We start from the raw sequence: 16,447 nt of genomic DNA, 5'->3' as shown, positions 1-16,447 counted from the left end.
CATGAATGCTGTTGTAACTTGGCCTGCTGAGGGCTAGGATACCGGTAGTCGAAACAAAATCTGGAAGCCGGAACGCCAGAGATTTTTCCGTCATGTTGCAGGAGAGCCACTTTTCTCAATTTTGCGTCCTCCAGAATTTATGATTTTTGGATGCCGAAATACTTGATGGCGTGAGAACCAAAAAAGAACTACCGGACACCACCCAGACCTCAGGTATGTATAGTCCATTGTCCTAGGCTGCTCATAAAGCAAAAATTGTCTTGATAGTAACTTGCCCAAAAATTTGGCGAATTTTTCCTAATACCCTAGTTGCCAATGCACGAGAACCACGAAAACTAGTATGGCTGATGGATTTCTGATTTTCTTCTCGTAAACTTGAGAACAATTATCTACGATGTTACAAATATTAATAGGTGTTTTGAATGTGAACAGATACACTTCAAAAGGCTGATCGCGTTCTCAGATCAGGTGCAAACGAGGGTCAAAATTGTAGTTCAGAGCGATGTCCATTGAGGCACTTCACCCGATTTCGCAGTTACACTTCGGAGCTTCGGCTTCGAATGTGACAGTGTGTTTGGCCTCGAATCGCTCTAGTTTTCCATAAATTTCCAGCGGTTTAAAGATAAAAATGCAAATGCACGCCTTGATTGCACCTAGCACCTCTTGCTTTCTTTGGCCTTTTCTTTCGCTTCTTTGCTGATAGGTTACCTTTTTCCTTTGTCTGGTATCCTTGAGACTCAGTAAGTCTTCTACTGCCGCTATGGCAGTGTCTATTGTGTAATAATGACTCCGAAGCTGAAGCTCGCAGTCCAGGCCTAGGACTAGTAGGAGTTCCTACCGCATCGACGTGCTGTCCGTGTAGGTAAGTGCTGAAGTAACTAGTTTGTGCCGATATGGAAATTTCGGCCTTTTCGGCGGCCAATGCTGATGGCGACGCTGCGATGGTTCCGTGGGTTTGCAAGCACCGACGAGTGCCTTGTTTCATGCCACGAGTCACGATTTCCCTGTTGGGTCAGGGCGGCCTTCACGAGTTCGGCAGGCTCTTTCGAGTCCCTTGCCAAGGCTCTGCGCTTAGCGCGTAGCAACATCAACAGACGGCTTCCGTCACGTCATTGGGCAGGCCTTGACGAGTGCCTTGCCAATCTCTGTACCTACAAGTAACTGGTATCCAACCCCATCGATGGACGACGCGGATATGCGGCGGCTTCTGTCACGGCAGTGGGCAGGCCCTGTCGCGTGTCTTGCCACACTCAGACCATCCGTCCACTGTCGATGGACGACGGTCTCACCAGTGGGCAGGCCCTGTCGCGTGCCTTGCCACACTCTAGCCATCCATCCACTGTCGATGGACGATGGTCACACCACTGGGCAGGCCCTGTCGTGTGCCTTCCTGGTGTGGTCAGGGCAATTTCATGAAAAGCAGGAGTGCCATTCCAATGTCTGTGCCTAACTCGCATCCACCCATGTCGGTGGACTGTGCGGTCATTGTAGATATGGTGGCTTCCGTCACGCCAGTGGGCAGGCCCTGTCGGGGGCCTTACCACACTCTAACCATTAGTTCATTGGTGATGAACGACGATGGTCTCGTGGCTTTGCAAGCACCGGCGAGTGCTTTGTTTCATGCCCAGAGTCACGCCCATAACTTAATGCCGTTCTGCCATGCTCATATTGTTCTTTCGCAAGTACAGTTCTACCTGTGTTTGCTTGTTCCTATACCAAGCAGAATCCCGTATTGACGGGAAATGTTCCTGCACCAAAGGGCTGTGGATCGAACGTGCATCCCTGTGTCAAGCGGAATAATGTCATATCAGACCAGTTTCCGCTGCACCACGGGCGTCCGGTTAAGGCAGGTTTACCTGTATGTAGATACATGGTTCTGGAAGCATGATCACGATGTCAGAGGTGGATGATGCACCTCTGTGAGCAATGAAAAATAAACATCAAATGGTTGCCATTTGTGCAGTGCCAACAATGTACTGCCACTCCTATTGCTCAAGCACCTTTTGTGATAGCAACCTCGAAGTGGTGAAGCATATAACACTTTTACTGTTGCCATGCCTCAGTCTGACCTTAGGTGGCTGGAGCACATACGGACACGCGCGCTCCAGCTATCTGCTGAGCGTAGTGCCAAGAGTGCAATGTCATGTACACTTGCCTTTGTGTACGCTATGACTTGTGGTATACCATGGTATACTGCCTTCCACTACTCAAGTTAGTGCCCACCTCGGGCACCGCGAGGGACCACCCCCCTTCTTGGTCTGGCCAGCCAAGGCCTTGCACGATTACTGCCGCATCCATAACTGGGATCAATTCATTGCCCATATGATATGTGCATATCAGCGCGGCCCTTTCCGTACAACGGCAGGTCCAAGTAACCATATCTGTAATTTACTACTGTGGATAGCATTTCATCGTACGTATCCTGGAATATCTACGCACCCAGAAGGAATCTACTTATATTATAGCTAACAACCATAGCTAGCAACCAGATCAGTCTCGTACTGTTTAGTACTGATATGGCGGATACGCCGGTACTGCATGCACGTGTGCCTTGTGCCCGACCCACCATGTACCAGGCTTTCGTTACCAACAAGGGCTTGGCAGACGAGCTGAAGCAGCTGGATGCATGTCGTGCCAATCCCGTAATGGTGCAGCCAATGGTCCACACTACCAGCCTGCTCGGCTGTCGGTGGCCTTTCACGGTGTGCCTTACTTGGTACGCATACGCGTACATTTGCATAAATGTACTTCAAGTATAAAATATACAGAACAGGTATATGCACAACAGGCACAAGGAGGTCTTAGAGTTTGTTGCAACTCTGAGTTCCTTACGCAATGAAATCATCATAGTGCTCCGCATCGTGTTGAGCCCTCTACCCTCGAAAAGACGCCTCTTTGTAAACAAATATACAGTTATGTATATTGTATAGAAAACTGCTTTCCTAGCGCAGAAGGAAATCAGTGAGTATGTGATGTCTTTGTGTTCTCACCGTCGAGGAAGAACTTGATGACCTACATGTACATTCACCCTAGTCTTGCCGTAGACGTCCTGTGCACTCCCAAGGTCCATGACCATGTTGTGCAATAGCTGAGTAAGCCATACATATACCTGAGATCTACGGATATAAACTATGTCCAGTTCAAATGACCATCCAAGCTGCCATTGGCTCCGCATCCTGCGTCATCTCTACCATCGCTGCGCACTTGAATATGACGATTATATCACCACAGGTCCCTGCAAGCTGGAGACCCGGTACGGCCACTGGCGATGTTGCCAGCCTCATGGAGACAATGTGCTATTTGGCCATGCAGGACGTGTGTCACTCGACCGGCATCCATCCGGAAGTGGCGGGCGGTACACATGTCTACCGTTCGGCATGTGTTATTCACTCCGCACATACACCAAGTGTCTGCATCGATCGTCTGCATTTTCCGGACATGGGCGGTGAAGGTAGTGATGTACATTGCCACCTGCCTCATTATTGTGTGCGGTCTGGTTGCGGCACACCATAGTGCAAGCAACGATCCGCCTCCTGGAGCATCTCGAGCTCCAAGTGAACCTGCACAAGTCCGGCTTGTAGCTGGTGCAGTCCCTGGAATGTATGAGGCTCACCATCTCTGCCATCACCAAGCCACTTGAGGCGCCTGAACGTGAAGCGTCCGGAATTGAGGAAGGCGTTCCCGCTAGCCCAGCTTCACAGTCGATCAATTCATTACAGAATATAGGGCTTGCAGGATAGAGCTCCACAGCCTGGGCTGTGCAACCTCGATATATGGTCTGGTGATTCAATTGACAAGTCTCCATTACTGGGTCTGTCACTTTTCAGTCGGGGATGGCCAGCCAGTCACCTCACAGGTGCCATCGCTGCGCTACGAGAGCCCGTCACTTCAGGACCCATGCACAGCAGCCACCCATAACCACATGACTCTGCAGGAGTTAAACTCCATTCATCTACTGCTTGTGGGCGGAGTGCCTTGGTCTGCAAGCCCCAGTGCATGGCATAACGGGAGTACCTTTGCATGTCGAGATTGATCATGTGATGGCTGTTGCTTACGTATCCAAGGAAAGAAACAGTGGATAACTATCTGTCTGTTAGCGCTACCAAGAGTACATAACTATTACTTTTGGCGCGACCCCGGTGGCTCCACCTAGTCGCCGTCAATGTTCGGGACATCGTCCACGACCCAAACGACCGTCACGGTCTGCAGACAGCGGCAACTACCTGTTGGACAGGTAGGTCCTTACAAAGTTACATCATTGGTACAGCCCACTTGCCCTATTTGTGGACAGCCATACCCGCTAACTGGATCAGTATGTGAGTTAGCGCTCAGATCCTGAGGCCGAGGGCCAGGCTTCCTTGGTCCTTCCGGCAGACCAGACCAGTGGGAGAATGCACTTCTGCACCCTCCATTCTCCCTCATCCTGATGGTTAGTGCTATTCACCACATATAGCAAGTGCTCTTGGTGGGTCCGGTCTGGAGTTCATCGCAGTCGGACCAACTCCTTAGCCACCCAGTGCGATGTAGGGAGGCAGTATAGACCAATTACCAATGCATCTTTCTCCTCTCTCGTCGACACTCCAGCTACGTGTTCAGGGCCTCTTGGAGTATTGGTCAGGCTGATGTAGCGACCACCCATTTGATGCCCGATGTCTATTACTGCTGGCCTGCCAGCACATGGAGTGTCATCAATGTTCTGGAGGTTCTGCAGGCTTGGGGACCCAATCCCAATTGCCTCGGAAACGTCTGACGCGGCACGTTCTCATGTAGATAGTTTTGACTCAGGCTCCCCGTTCACCTCGGAGCTTCACAGTCTGTCCGTATTCCACTGCCATCAACTCCCGAAGGTACGTGTTGCGTTCGCCCTTGCCTCCGTCAGCAAGACGAATGTCTAGGGTTCCAGATCTAAGACCTTCCTGGTTTCCTGGTTTGCAAGGGACAAACTTCTTTGTCCACATTCCTGGCTCGAGGAGTACTGTGACATTCCATATTTTGACACAGCCTCGCCATGGTGTCGCAGTATTATTATCTGTGTCCGGTGCTAGTCGTTTTTAATAATAGACTGTCACCCTTTTCTCCCTTCATGTCTCCGACTTGAAGGGCACCTGTACATATGGTGTATCCTCGATACATAGCGACATTTTTACTGTATATCAGGCACTCTGCGAGATGCCTGTTCCTTCACTCCACATGCGCACTTCTCCTTCGCGCATAATGCTTGGCTACGCCCTTGCTTTGGTTGAGGAGGTGGATCACTTTAAAAGTCACACTGTCACATTCGAAGCCGAAGCTCCGAAGTGTAATCGTAGATTCCGCTAGGACCCGCAGGGTCCGACGTGGAATCGGGGTTACACGAGGAGTGAAGGCGAAGAATGTGACAGTGTGTTCCCACCCATTGTGCTGGTGTCGCCCACCCCTCACTGTCACTACTCTTGATTGCACTATCATTTTGGTCGCTCAGAAAAGGCCAAAGAAAGCAAGAGGTGCTAGGTGCAATCAAGGCGTGCATTTGCATTTTTATCTTTAAATCGCTGGAAATTTATGGAAAACTAGAGCGATTTGAGGCCAAACACACTGTCACATTCTTCGCCTTCACTCCTCGTGTAACCCCGATTCCACGTCGGACCCTGCGGGTCCTAGCGGAATCTACGATTCATGCATGGTAGTCATGGGAATGTGTGTAGAATTAAATAAGTATGTATGCACTCTTATTTACTCCATAGACAAACACATATTCTGGAGTCTCATGGTGTTTGGCAGGCGCAATTATTACCTTCATCGTTTTCTAGGTGAATTAACTCGCTCCACCATTCCACACTGCACTCTTAGCCGGCCCACGCCGCTTGCACATCACCAACACAACGGGGACATTCCTGCCCCGTAAGCCAAAAAAAAAGGACAGCATAACAGTGAACAGACCCTGACAAGAGGACCATATCGTAATGGCCCATGCGCATACACACGCTTTTGCCGTGTTTGTAACTTTTGCAGGTCGATTGGTCTCACATAGAGGTGCGCGCATGTGCTTGTAGTTGTGTTACCAGTATGAAATGTGGAAGCTGTGCATTAAACCCTGTAAAAATGGCATAATTATGGTGGTATCAGCGTGTCGTGGCCCGTGGGATTGGGTTGACCTATGAAGTACAAGTAGGGCTGAAACGATTATACCGATTACTCGGACATTGATCAATAATTTCTCACAATCAACTTCATAATCGTTACATTATAGATTACTCGTTAGGGATGTTAAGTTCAAAACGTACTGGAAACCCCGTTTTGTGAAGTAATAGTTTGAATTAGTTTCCACCGAGAGTATGCAGTTGCCAGGGGTATGGCTTATGTTCCGAGGTTCAATTGCATTCAGAATACATTGTAGTAGTTTACATGTATACTAATCACGATGCTTATGACTTGGTGTGACTTTTCATTTTGTTTTTGTCCATGCAGGAGTCAGGATTATGCCGTCTACTGAATATTGTCGCATGCGTTCATAGAGCAAGCTGGCTGCTCTCCATCTTGATTATGGACCTCAAGTGTGGGCCCAACTGGTCAGAGAAATGAAGGAACAATCGTCATGGTGTACTCTCAGGCCAAGGATATGCCTTGTGAAATGGGCCATATGCAGTGACTAGAGGGATTGTCTCGTTCTTTTTCAAGCTGTTCGGTCACAGGCAATACTGTCACATCCCATGCACGGCTGAACTGGTTAAGAGTACGTGCACACCCGTGGTGTCCTTTGCCGAGGAACGTGGTCGAGCGTTTCGAACACAGCACGCTGACCATTTACAGCTCGTTTGTAGTGGATTGTGTAAGTTTGGTCTGGTGGGATTCGTAGCCGTGTTTGAACAAGCCACTGGAGACAGATTTTCAGTGCCGCTGTCTTGGTTGAGGTTTTTCCAATCATATTCTGTGCACATATGGGTATCCAAGTGCCTATCGAGTATCATGGTCATGGTCACTGCATACAGATCCAGGTGGCTCTCGACAACAGTCTTCTGTTTGATGGCCAGCCCTGGTGATGTTGTCTTAATTTGGTCACTCTGTCTTATGCCGACATTTAGAAAAGCGATCCTGTCAGCTTTTCTATTATTGTGTTCACATGGCGCTACCTAACGACACCGCTATTCAGACACGTTGTCTACGTAGCTACGTAAGTTTCTACGTAAGATGCTCGGTACCTGGTCCTGGACCAGGGAGCTACTCCATGGCTCCTACCAGGGAGTAGTAAAATACTGTATTTTACTACTCCCTGGCTCCTACCATCGCGCGGCCGGCTGGCCGCATGCGTGTGCATTGCAGACTTTTTGTTGTTGCCTTTTCGGATGTGCATGCACGACGAACTTCCTTCTTTGGAACTGCTTCTTGTATGAGCTGTTTCGGATATTTTGTCTCCTGGCCTGGCTTATTTCGTTTCGGCGCTGCTGAGACCTCCTTTCGCGGAATATTACTCAATGACAGGTGAGTTGACCAGTTCACTTTGATTCATTTGCTTGTGTTGACTCTTTCATTTACCAAAAGTGTGCTGATTTTGGGCGGAATGAAATAAATAATGGAAAAGCTGACAGGATCTCCTTTCTAAATTTAGCTTTTCCGCTGCCGAGGCCTCCTTTCAGTTGCTGTCAAGTAAAGAAAGGTTCAGTAGAGAGGTTCTGCAAAACGAAAATTCGAACGAAGTTTCGCGACAGTCCTTGCGAAAGTGTGTACGAATTTTTGCACGAACTTTGCGTTCTGCACATTTTCGTAGTTTGCGCGGGCCAAATGCACGTACGCTATGACCCGATCTCACGAAATTTCCTACGACAGTTCATTTCGTGTTCCCTGCAAGTTTCGCTTCCAAAGTTGCGAAAGTTCGTGCGAAGTTTCGCACCTCCTGATGTAGAGGGAAAGTTTGTACGCATTTTCGTTTTGCAGAACCTCTCTAGTGACTCTTTTGTTTGATACAAGACGAGTCAATAGAGAGGTTTTGCATTCCGAATTTCGGAATTATTTTCGGAATGTGGCGGCAGGAGTCGAAAAAGTAGTCGAACTTTCGGAAGTGTGGTGGCGAAAGTGCATGGTTTTCCGAAAATGGATTTTCGGCTCTTTCATGTTTGGGAGTACATATTTGAATACAAAAAGTGTATTTTTCATGTTTGTATTTTTGCTTTCTGCTGCTCTCGATTATTTGAAAACATTTCCACGTACAGTCTGTATCGGCTATAGCGTACCCTTTTGATTTCCGTGATTTTATCATTATAACCGATGCATCACTATATGCGATACGATCGATTTTTTTCAATCGACACATGAAATACTTCCAGCATGGCGTTTTGACAAATGAGCATATGCTATGCTGCATATCAGGGAGTCGTAAAATACCGGGAGGCGACACGCCACACATTTCACGATCCGAGGATTGCCGCACTCGACCCGCGAAATTTGAAGCGTGATTGAAACGTCGTCGTCATCTTCTTTTTCTCAATTGTTTTTGCTATATGCTTCGAGGCTATTCTGGATCTCCAGTGCGAAAGCTGGTTGTTTCTGATACGTACCACGCATTACCTTAGGTTGAGCCGTGGCTTTTAATTTTTTTTTGGAAGTTCACTGCTTTGGAGACGACGGAATGTCAAGGTAAGTTATTCACGAAATGTACTCAAATTTGAATTGAGTCAATGCGAATGACACCCTGTTTTCGGAATAGTTCTCCACTAAACACACCATGCCCATGGCCCCTTCATGTTGTCCAAGTTCCATTCTAGGTTTGTGTGAAGTTTCGAGATGAAGTTCGACGATGTACTCACCTTTCCATGGAAGGGAAAAAAAGTAGCATATCAAACAGAATCCATGCAGTATTTGATGCCACTATCCTCATTCTTCTGCATTCAAAGTGTTTCACATCTATATGGCTCATGAACTGCAAACAATATTTGTCATTTCTTAACTGTTCATAGCTGTTCATAACTGTTCTGAACACATTGCCTTCAGGAAACGTAAGGCCGAGTCGCCTCACTGACTGAGCAAAGTTCTCTGCGACGAAAGTCACACTATCGGCGAATGCACTCAAGGTGAATACCCGTCAATATCCTGTATACTGCTTGTACCGCTTATCACAGTAGCATACACACAAGCACACATACACACACACACACACACACACACATGCATGCTCGTGCACACACAAGCGCAAAATTCACATATCACTGGTTCAGTTGTTTTTATCTGTGTCGTATTTTGTCTTATACAGAGCTTCCGAGCCACGCCGAGTCACCTGACCAACTGAAGAAGGTTCTGTGCGACGAAAGTCACACTATCGGCGAATGCACTCAAGGTGAATACCCTGTGGACTGCTTATACCACTTATCACAGAAGCACACACACACACACACACACACACACACACACACACACACACACACACACACACACAAGCGCAAAATTCACATATCACTGGTTCAGTTGTTTTTATCTGTGACGTATGGTGTCTTATACAGAGCTTCGGAGCCACGCCGGGCCACCTGAATTCTCCAAACAAGGCTGAAGGCTTGTCACGGCATCCTTGCCAAGTAAAGGTATAAGCTGCAGCAAGTTATCGTTGCGACACCTTGCTCCTTCCAGCTCACGCCGCACGGCCACCAAGCACCAACCACCATGGTACTTTTCAGCAAGGTGAGACAAATTGTCAATCACCGGTTCGGGGATGGCTTCAGCAGCTTTGGATGGTGCTATTGACGCTTTCCTGATAGCAGCGGCAGCCGTGGCATGCAGGTAGCTTATCAGATTCGCTAGCACTGCAGATGTAACTTCCAAATCTGAAGAAGAGAAAAGAAAAAGACAACATATAAGGACTGGTGGTTGCAGAGACTGTACTAGTATTCAAAAGCCAGCGTTTGCATACCTAGTCAGAAGCCAATTTTTTTCCAACATGCATGCAAAACGCACTGACCTTCACAATTGATTTTCACTTCGGGAATAGCTGTTGCGATGACGGACAGCATTTGTTGCCATGCTTGCGAAATATCAGCACCCTTGCATGCCTTCAGCTGGCACACTTCCTGGCGTAGCAGATTTGCAGTACCTGATGCCTTGTGTAACCGTGTCATAATAACATGCAGGAATGACTCCGTCGCCTCAGTAACACTCGCCTGTCTCATTGTCAGCAGTTTGCAAATTCCATGGATCACTGCACCTTCCATAGGCCTGTACACCATGATGGCACTACCACTCTTACATCGATCTGCACATAGACAAAGTATGGTTTGAGGATGGAGGTTTACATCATCTACGGTGATGATACATACTAGGTACACACGTAAATTTTCAGGACTTCAATAAATATCCTGTCACAGTGAACAGACAATGCATCGTGGGCAGACTAGGATGAAAAGGATGGTGTCGACCACCTAATTTATCGGGTCAGTTTGGGCACTTAGGTATGCTACGGATTATACATTCGTGTCCACAAGGAAGAGACAAAAACATGCAAACGAAAGAATCTCACCTGTAGCCCACAGCTGAACATCCCCACAACTCAGGTCACCAAGTGAATACGTGGCGTCATCTACATCTTCCACGGTGGACTCAATCATCATCACTTTGGCAGTCATCTCTGTCAAGCTCCATCATCCTTTACTTCGAAGGCCAAGGCACAAAGTATTATTACTTAGAAAAACAAAACGAACTGCTGACACTGGATTCGTTGTGTGCAGGATAATTTTATTGAGTTTTCAAATTTTTTGGACCAAACAGCGAACGCGTCCTTTTGCATGACCTGCGCCGCTTTGACCTCATGGGAAGTCCCTCGCCATGCAGCGCGTGAGGTCTCAGCACTCGTGCCCGAGCTGAGGCAATCATCCGACGCGGTTGTGCATCTCGTGTCGCCTCCCGGTATTTTACGACTCCCTGCTGCATATGCATAGTTGACAGTGCCCGCATTTCCATAAAAAAAATCTGTTATGTACATGTGTCACTATCAAAATAAGCAACGGTTAAGAAAGTAAAAAAATAGGGCCTTTGATATTAATATTATTATTGCAACATGTATTTTAAAGTTATCACTATAGCCGACAATAATGTAGTGTGTTATGCATGTTTTGATTCTTTGTTGCCATCATAATATCCGATATATCATTACATCCGATAATATTGGTTATAGTGATATTTGTACAGGATAAAATACGTTTTGCTTTTGATATTTCGTACCAATATCACTGTAGCCGATATATTCTTATATCCGGTCACTCTATAGCCGATACAGACTGTATGTAGTTTTGATTTTTGCTGGTTTTGCTGCTCTCGCTGATCTCGCCATGTTGACTAATCTTCTCACACTCCATCACACTCTATCTTCCTTCGCCATGGAGCCTACTGACAGTACAAGACAGTAGTTCGCCAACCTCGTCTTCAGCTGTTGGATCACTTGGTCCACCATCAGTACGTCCTCGTCTTCGAACCGCACCCAAATAATTCAGTTTGACCTGCGCACATGGATTTGATCCTGCTCAACCCGTTCGACGCTCTCCATTTTGTTTTGCATGGCAACCCTTGGAAACGAAGTCGAATCAGATTTTCGGAATGCAAAACACTGAAAATACCGTTTTTCGGAACGCGCTTTTTTCGGAAAAGCACAGTCGAAAATCATTCCGAAATTCGGAATGCAAAACCTCTCTAATGAGTCGGTGCGGCTTAGAATCTTTCGCTGTAGAATAAATCTATTCGTATGTCTATTTGAGAAATAATTGTATTCACTGGTTATAAAATAGGTTAAGACAAACTCACAGAATAAATACCATCGGTCCCTTGGTGTTCGTCCTAAAGAGGTTCGACTGGATATCATTCATACTCACCAAAAGATGTGTAAGATTTTATTATCATGGAGTGCCTTGTTTATCTCTCAGTATCAGTACCTCCAACCATAGCCTTGACCCTTTTATCCTCAGGATCAGTGTAGTTGTTGGAACGAGGTGTCGGACTCAGCAATGTATTTGTTTACATTTTAATACATGTTTATTGTTCCTCCTTTGCTGTGTTGTTTTAGAAAATCGTGGACTAACAGTTTGAAGTCATTGAACTACTTCCAAAAGTTGTATCGACATCAACAGGATTACGATTTCAGTGCAATATGATGGTGGATGACCTTATCACGATAACCCATAATTATAAACCAATATAAACACAGAATCAACCAAAAACATCTGCGACACGCACCTGGCGCATGGCTACATTTCTCAAACAAATCTGATCGAGGGTGGGGAAATCTGAAATATCTGAAAGGCACGACTCATGCATAACCTTCCTAGGGGCTCCCGTAAGAAGACCATAGATCTGTGGGAAGCACCCTAGTAAAAAAAAAAAAGTCACGGTTTGCGTGAGACTCGGCTGGAAGCCGGGCTTTCCGCATCCGTAGGAACGCCACCACCCTTAAAGGATCAAGGCGCAGCCTAGTAAAATGAAAGTAAATAATAATAAGACAAATTTATGACAGAGTCATGAAATTCTGCAACAGCAACATGCACAGAGTGAACTCCGTATAAAAAAGTATAACCACCACTACTCACATGTTCACCTGCAGGAGAACATGCATTATCATGCTAGTGCCATTTTCTGCCAGAAAAGGCTTGCACATCAATGCGTATAATACGGTATTGATATGATCAAGAGTGCATAAACCTCTTGATATGATGTGAAGGCCATCATTTACATAATTATTGATACAGGCAAGAGTACATAACCTCGGGGTTATGTACTCTTGATATAGGGCATTCCATTGATTGGTGACAGAAAAAAACAAAAGAAATTATAGCAATAAAAACTGCTTTATGGCAGTTTTCTAAAAAAAGTTATTGTGTTCTAGTCCATGGACCCCGTCCAAAAAGTAAGAAATTACCGAAATGTGATAGCTGGAAATTAAAATTTCACACAAAACCTCACAATAATCACACACAGAATGAAAAGCTACATGTAGAAGACCTTTTCCCCTCGTGATCCTCTTTCCTATGCATGCATGTTGCCAATTGTTGGTGCAGTACAAGTTAAAGTTGAAAGCAGCATTTCAAGTGTTGTGATTATTGTGAGGTTTTGGGTGAAATTTTAATTTCCAGCTCTCACATTTCGGTAATTTCTTACTTTTTGGACGGGGTCCATGGACTAGAACACAATAACTTTTTTTAGAAAACTGCCATAAAGCAGTTTTTATTGCTATAATTCAGTGTGTAAATGCTGGTGCTGGCTAGACTGTGAAGTATGGGGAATGACACAAGTGCTTTTCTCAAGATGCTCGTGTAGAATTCATTCCCTTTGACCGAAAGCTTGTGTTCCCGGATCCTGTTTGTAGCTGTACACAATTTCTCCGTTCTTCCAAGTTGTGGTTAACTTTCGCCTCTGACTATCCCTAACCATCATCTCATTGGTGCGTCTGTCCATGACGTGGCTGGCTGGCATCGGAGTTGGGCACTGCCCTGTCATCCACTGGCATAGTGTTGAACCTAACTGACTTGTATGTCACATACTAGCTGGAAGTTGTTTAAAGGGTTCGGTTTCAGTCTTTTTTTTTATAGTAGCTTTACCATTCCTATTACTTAGCTATTTCCTTTTCTCGGCCTTAGGACACTTTCTTTACCATACACTGTGTTTCTTTGGCCGTAAAAGAGGCAGTCTGCACTTGTATTGAGTTTCCTCATTGTGAAGGAGATGGAAAAGAAAGCACACATATAGCACTTCCTGCCTGTGTCTCAGCTATAAGCACTTTTAGCTGCTACCATGTGGTTGACTGAAACCAGGGTGTGCCAGATTATTGATCAAGAATGCATGCTGCAGCTCGGCTGTTTTGTAACTTGTTCCTTTTCTTATGTAGATCTACATGTACAGTGAAGGAATCGAAATCGCACGTAACGTGCAATGTGTTTGCAAGTGAAATAATGTAAAGTTCCCCCCCCCCCCGGAATACCTGCGCTCGAATGTACTATCATGTGGTCCATGTGCATAGTTGTGATAATTAAATTGGTTCAGCGCTGTATTCCGGTGTATGTGCTCAAGTTGTTTACAGGTAGAAATTGACGGGGGGGGGGCACACCAAGTTCTTTACATTACATGTACCGTAAAGTACCGTTGATCCGCCCCCTCTCTTAGGGCGCGCTCACACTGCGACCATGAGCACGCGTCCATGCGTCAGCAAAACGCAGAAACGTGGCAGTCGTGCTCACACTAGGCCTCGTACACGCGTAGACGTGAAGTTGTCACACAAACTTTACGAATTGCAGTTCGTATCCAAAAGAGTCCGTGCGTTTCCTAATAAAGTCGTGGCCCGTTTTGGATGTAATTTTTCGCATGTTGCATGTTGGAGGAAGTGCCTCGTGGCTCGTATTCTTGAAGTCGACGAAAATAATTCATACAATCAGGTAAGTTTGGACTCTTGAGGGACTGCCGCTGACATCCAAGCGCTTTCGCTTTCCTGACCTCGTGGTCAGAGCAAGTGCCAGTGCAGTGGAAATTCCGGTAGTGGTTTCTTTCGTCTGTTGCCGAGATGAGAACTGTATTTTCCGATGATATGTAACTGAAATGTCTTCAGTGAGGTATGGCATTCCATCATCGCAGAAAAGTAGAGAAAGATAATTTCGAAACCGAAAAGCCAGACCAAGCTGCCATCGTATTGAACGAGTACACTGTAGAAATTGGTCGATCCGATCACAACGAAGCAACTACAAAAACAAAATCGACATCGTCCAAAAAGGGCTTAATAATGCATATATGGCGGTGCGTGCGTGCAGGACCACAACTACAAAAATTTTAAAAAAATGTGCAAATGTCGAGGTGACATCGACAACCGCCGATGTTCATGAATCAACACACCGGAATTTGAGAAATTGAACATACTTCAGGCCAGGTTGTACACAAATACGCTTCACGTCTACGATCATGTTGCCGCCAAGTCGTGGCACCCCCCTCCGGGGGTCGCGGCCACGATTTGAAACGTGGCCGTCGCGTTTTGGTCAAGTTCATGCCGTTGCCATGCAACTTGGCCGCATGGCCGCATGGACGCTGGTTTTGGTCGCAGTGTGAGCGCGCCCTAATTCCCGCCCCCTGTCGATGTTCTCCTTGTGAAGCGACTTCGGCGTATACAACGAAATACGATGTTGAGCCGACGCATGCACTGCTGTACACAATACTTGCCAATCCAGGATCAAAATGTGCACAATCCAGCGCATCGAGTCTGAACTTCTACGTTGTTGTACATCGTACTGCACTTGACAGCCTTGATCTAATTCCCGCCCCCTGCCGAAAACCCAGCTGGGAAGCGACATGGCGTGGGGGCGGATCAACGGTACTTTACGGTACACGTACAGTAGAGCCACGTCAAAGGGGAAGTTAAGCCTAAAATCAAAATGTTCACCAGTTGTAGTCTTCGGGGTGCTGAGTCAGACTATCACATATGGGCCAATCGCGGTCATCCGTGCTTTTATAAGAACGAAATGGCGCTTTTAGTGACATTAGGCATACAAATCCCCATCTAGTAGGGCGCAGTCACCCAGTTTCGGTAGAAGTGCGCGAGTTCGATTGGGAATAAAGGAGGAAGGGAGCGTCTGAGCTTCCTCGGACCAAGACCATTGGACTCAGCACCTCGAAGACTACAACTGGTGAAAATTTGATTTTAGGCTTAAAGGGGAAGTATACCCTAAAATCAAATTTTCACCAGTTGTAATCTTCGGGGTGCTGAGTCGAATGGTCTTGGTCCGAGGACACTGAGACACTCTTTTCCTCCTTTATTCCCAATCGAACTCGCGCACTTCCACTGAAACTGGGTGCCTGTGCCCTACTAGATAGGGATTTGTATGGAACAAGTCACTAAAACGCCGTTTTGTTCTTATAAAAGCACGGATGACCACAGTTGGTCCATATGTTGTCGTATTTTGGCCGCTGAGTCGACTGGTTTTGGTCCAGAAAGGCTGCGATGCAGCGTTTGGCCCTTATTCCCAATCGAACACGGTTGAGTAAGCGGTCACGTGGTCATGCGTACACCAGCCGCCTGGTCACCGTGCCTGCAGGCCACAATTTTCACATCAAGGTTCAACTCAAAGGTTCAAAGCAGGGAGTCGTAAGAGGCTTTTGCGACTCCCTGGTTCAAAGGTTCAACTCGAGTGACATAAACGGGCCCAAACAGGCTGTAAGTGAGCACGTGACCGCTTACTCAACCGTGTTCGATTGGGAATAAGGGCCGAATGCTGCATCGCAGCCTTTTCGGACCAAAACCAGTCGACTCAGCGGCCAAAAGACTACGCCAATCGCGGTCATCCGCACTTTTATAAGAACGAAACGGCGTTTTTAGTGATTTTTCCATACAAATCCCTATCTAGTAGGGCGCAGTCACCCAGTTTCGGTGGAAGTGCGCGAGTTCGATTGGGAATAAAGGAGGAAGGGAGTGTCTCAGCTTCCTCGGGCCAAGAACCATTCGACTCAGCACCCCGAAGACTACAAC

General features: G+C 46.6%; 2 protein-coding genes across 5 annotated transcripts in view; one reads left to right on the top strand and one right to left on the bottom strand.

Moving 5' to 3' along the window:
- The window catches only part of LOC135811926 (uncharacterized), a 195,015-nt gene that overhangs the window by 96,565 nt on the left and 82,003 nt on the right, over nt 1-16,447 (top strand). The gene's annotated exons all lie outside the window — the stretch shown is intronic.
- Nucleotides 9,177-10,872, bottom strand: LOC135811924 (uncharacterized). Its single transcript, XM_065325188.1, has 3 exons — nt 10,478-10,872; nt 9,923-10,213; nt 9,177-9,788 (listed from the first exon to the last, which is right to left on the bottom strand). The coding sequence occupies exons 1-3, from the start codon at nt 10,581-10,583 to the stop codon at nt 9,463-9,465; spliced, it is 723 nt and encodes a 240-aa protein (XP_065181260.1). The 5' UTR covers nt 10,584-10,872; the 3' UTR covers nt 9,177-9,462.

Source organism: Sycon ciliatum, chromosome 3, assembly GCF_964019385.1.
Source record: "Sycon ciliatum chromosome 3, ocSycCili1.1, whole genome shotgun sequence".
Lineage (NCBI taxonomy): Eukaryota > Metazoa > Porifera > Calcarea > Leucosolenida > Sycettidae > Sycon > Sycon ciliatum.
Note: the sequence above shows the minus strand (reverse complement) of the source record. Positions and strands in the feature narration are given on the sequence as shown.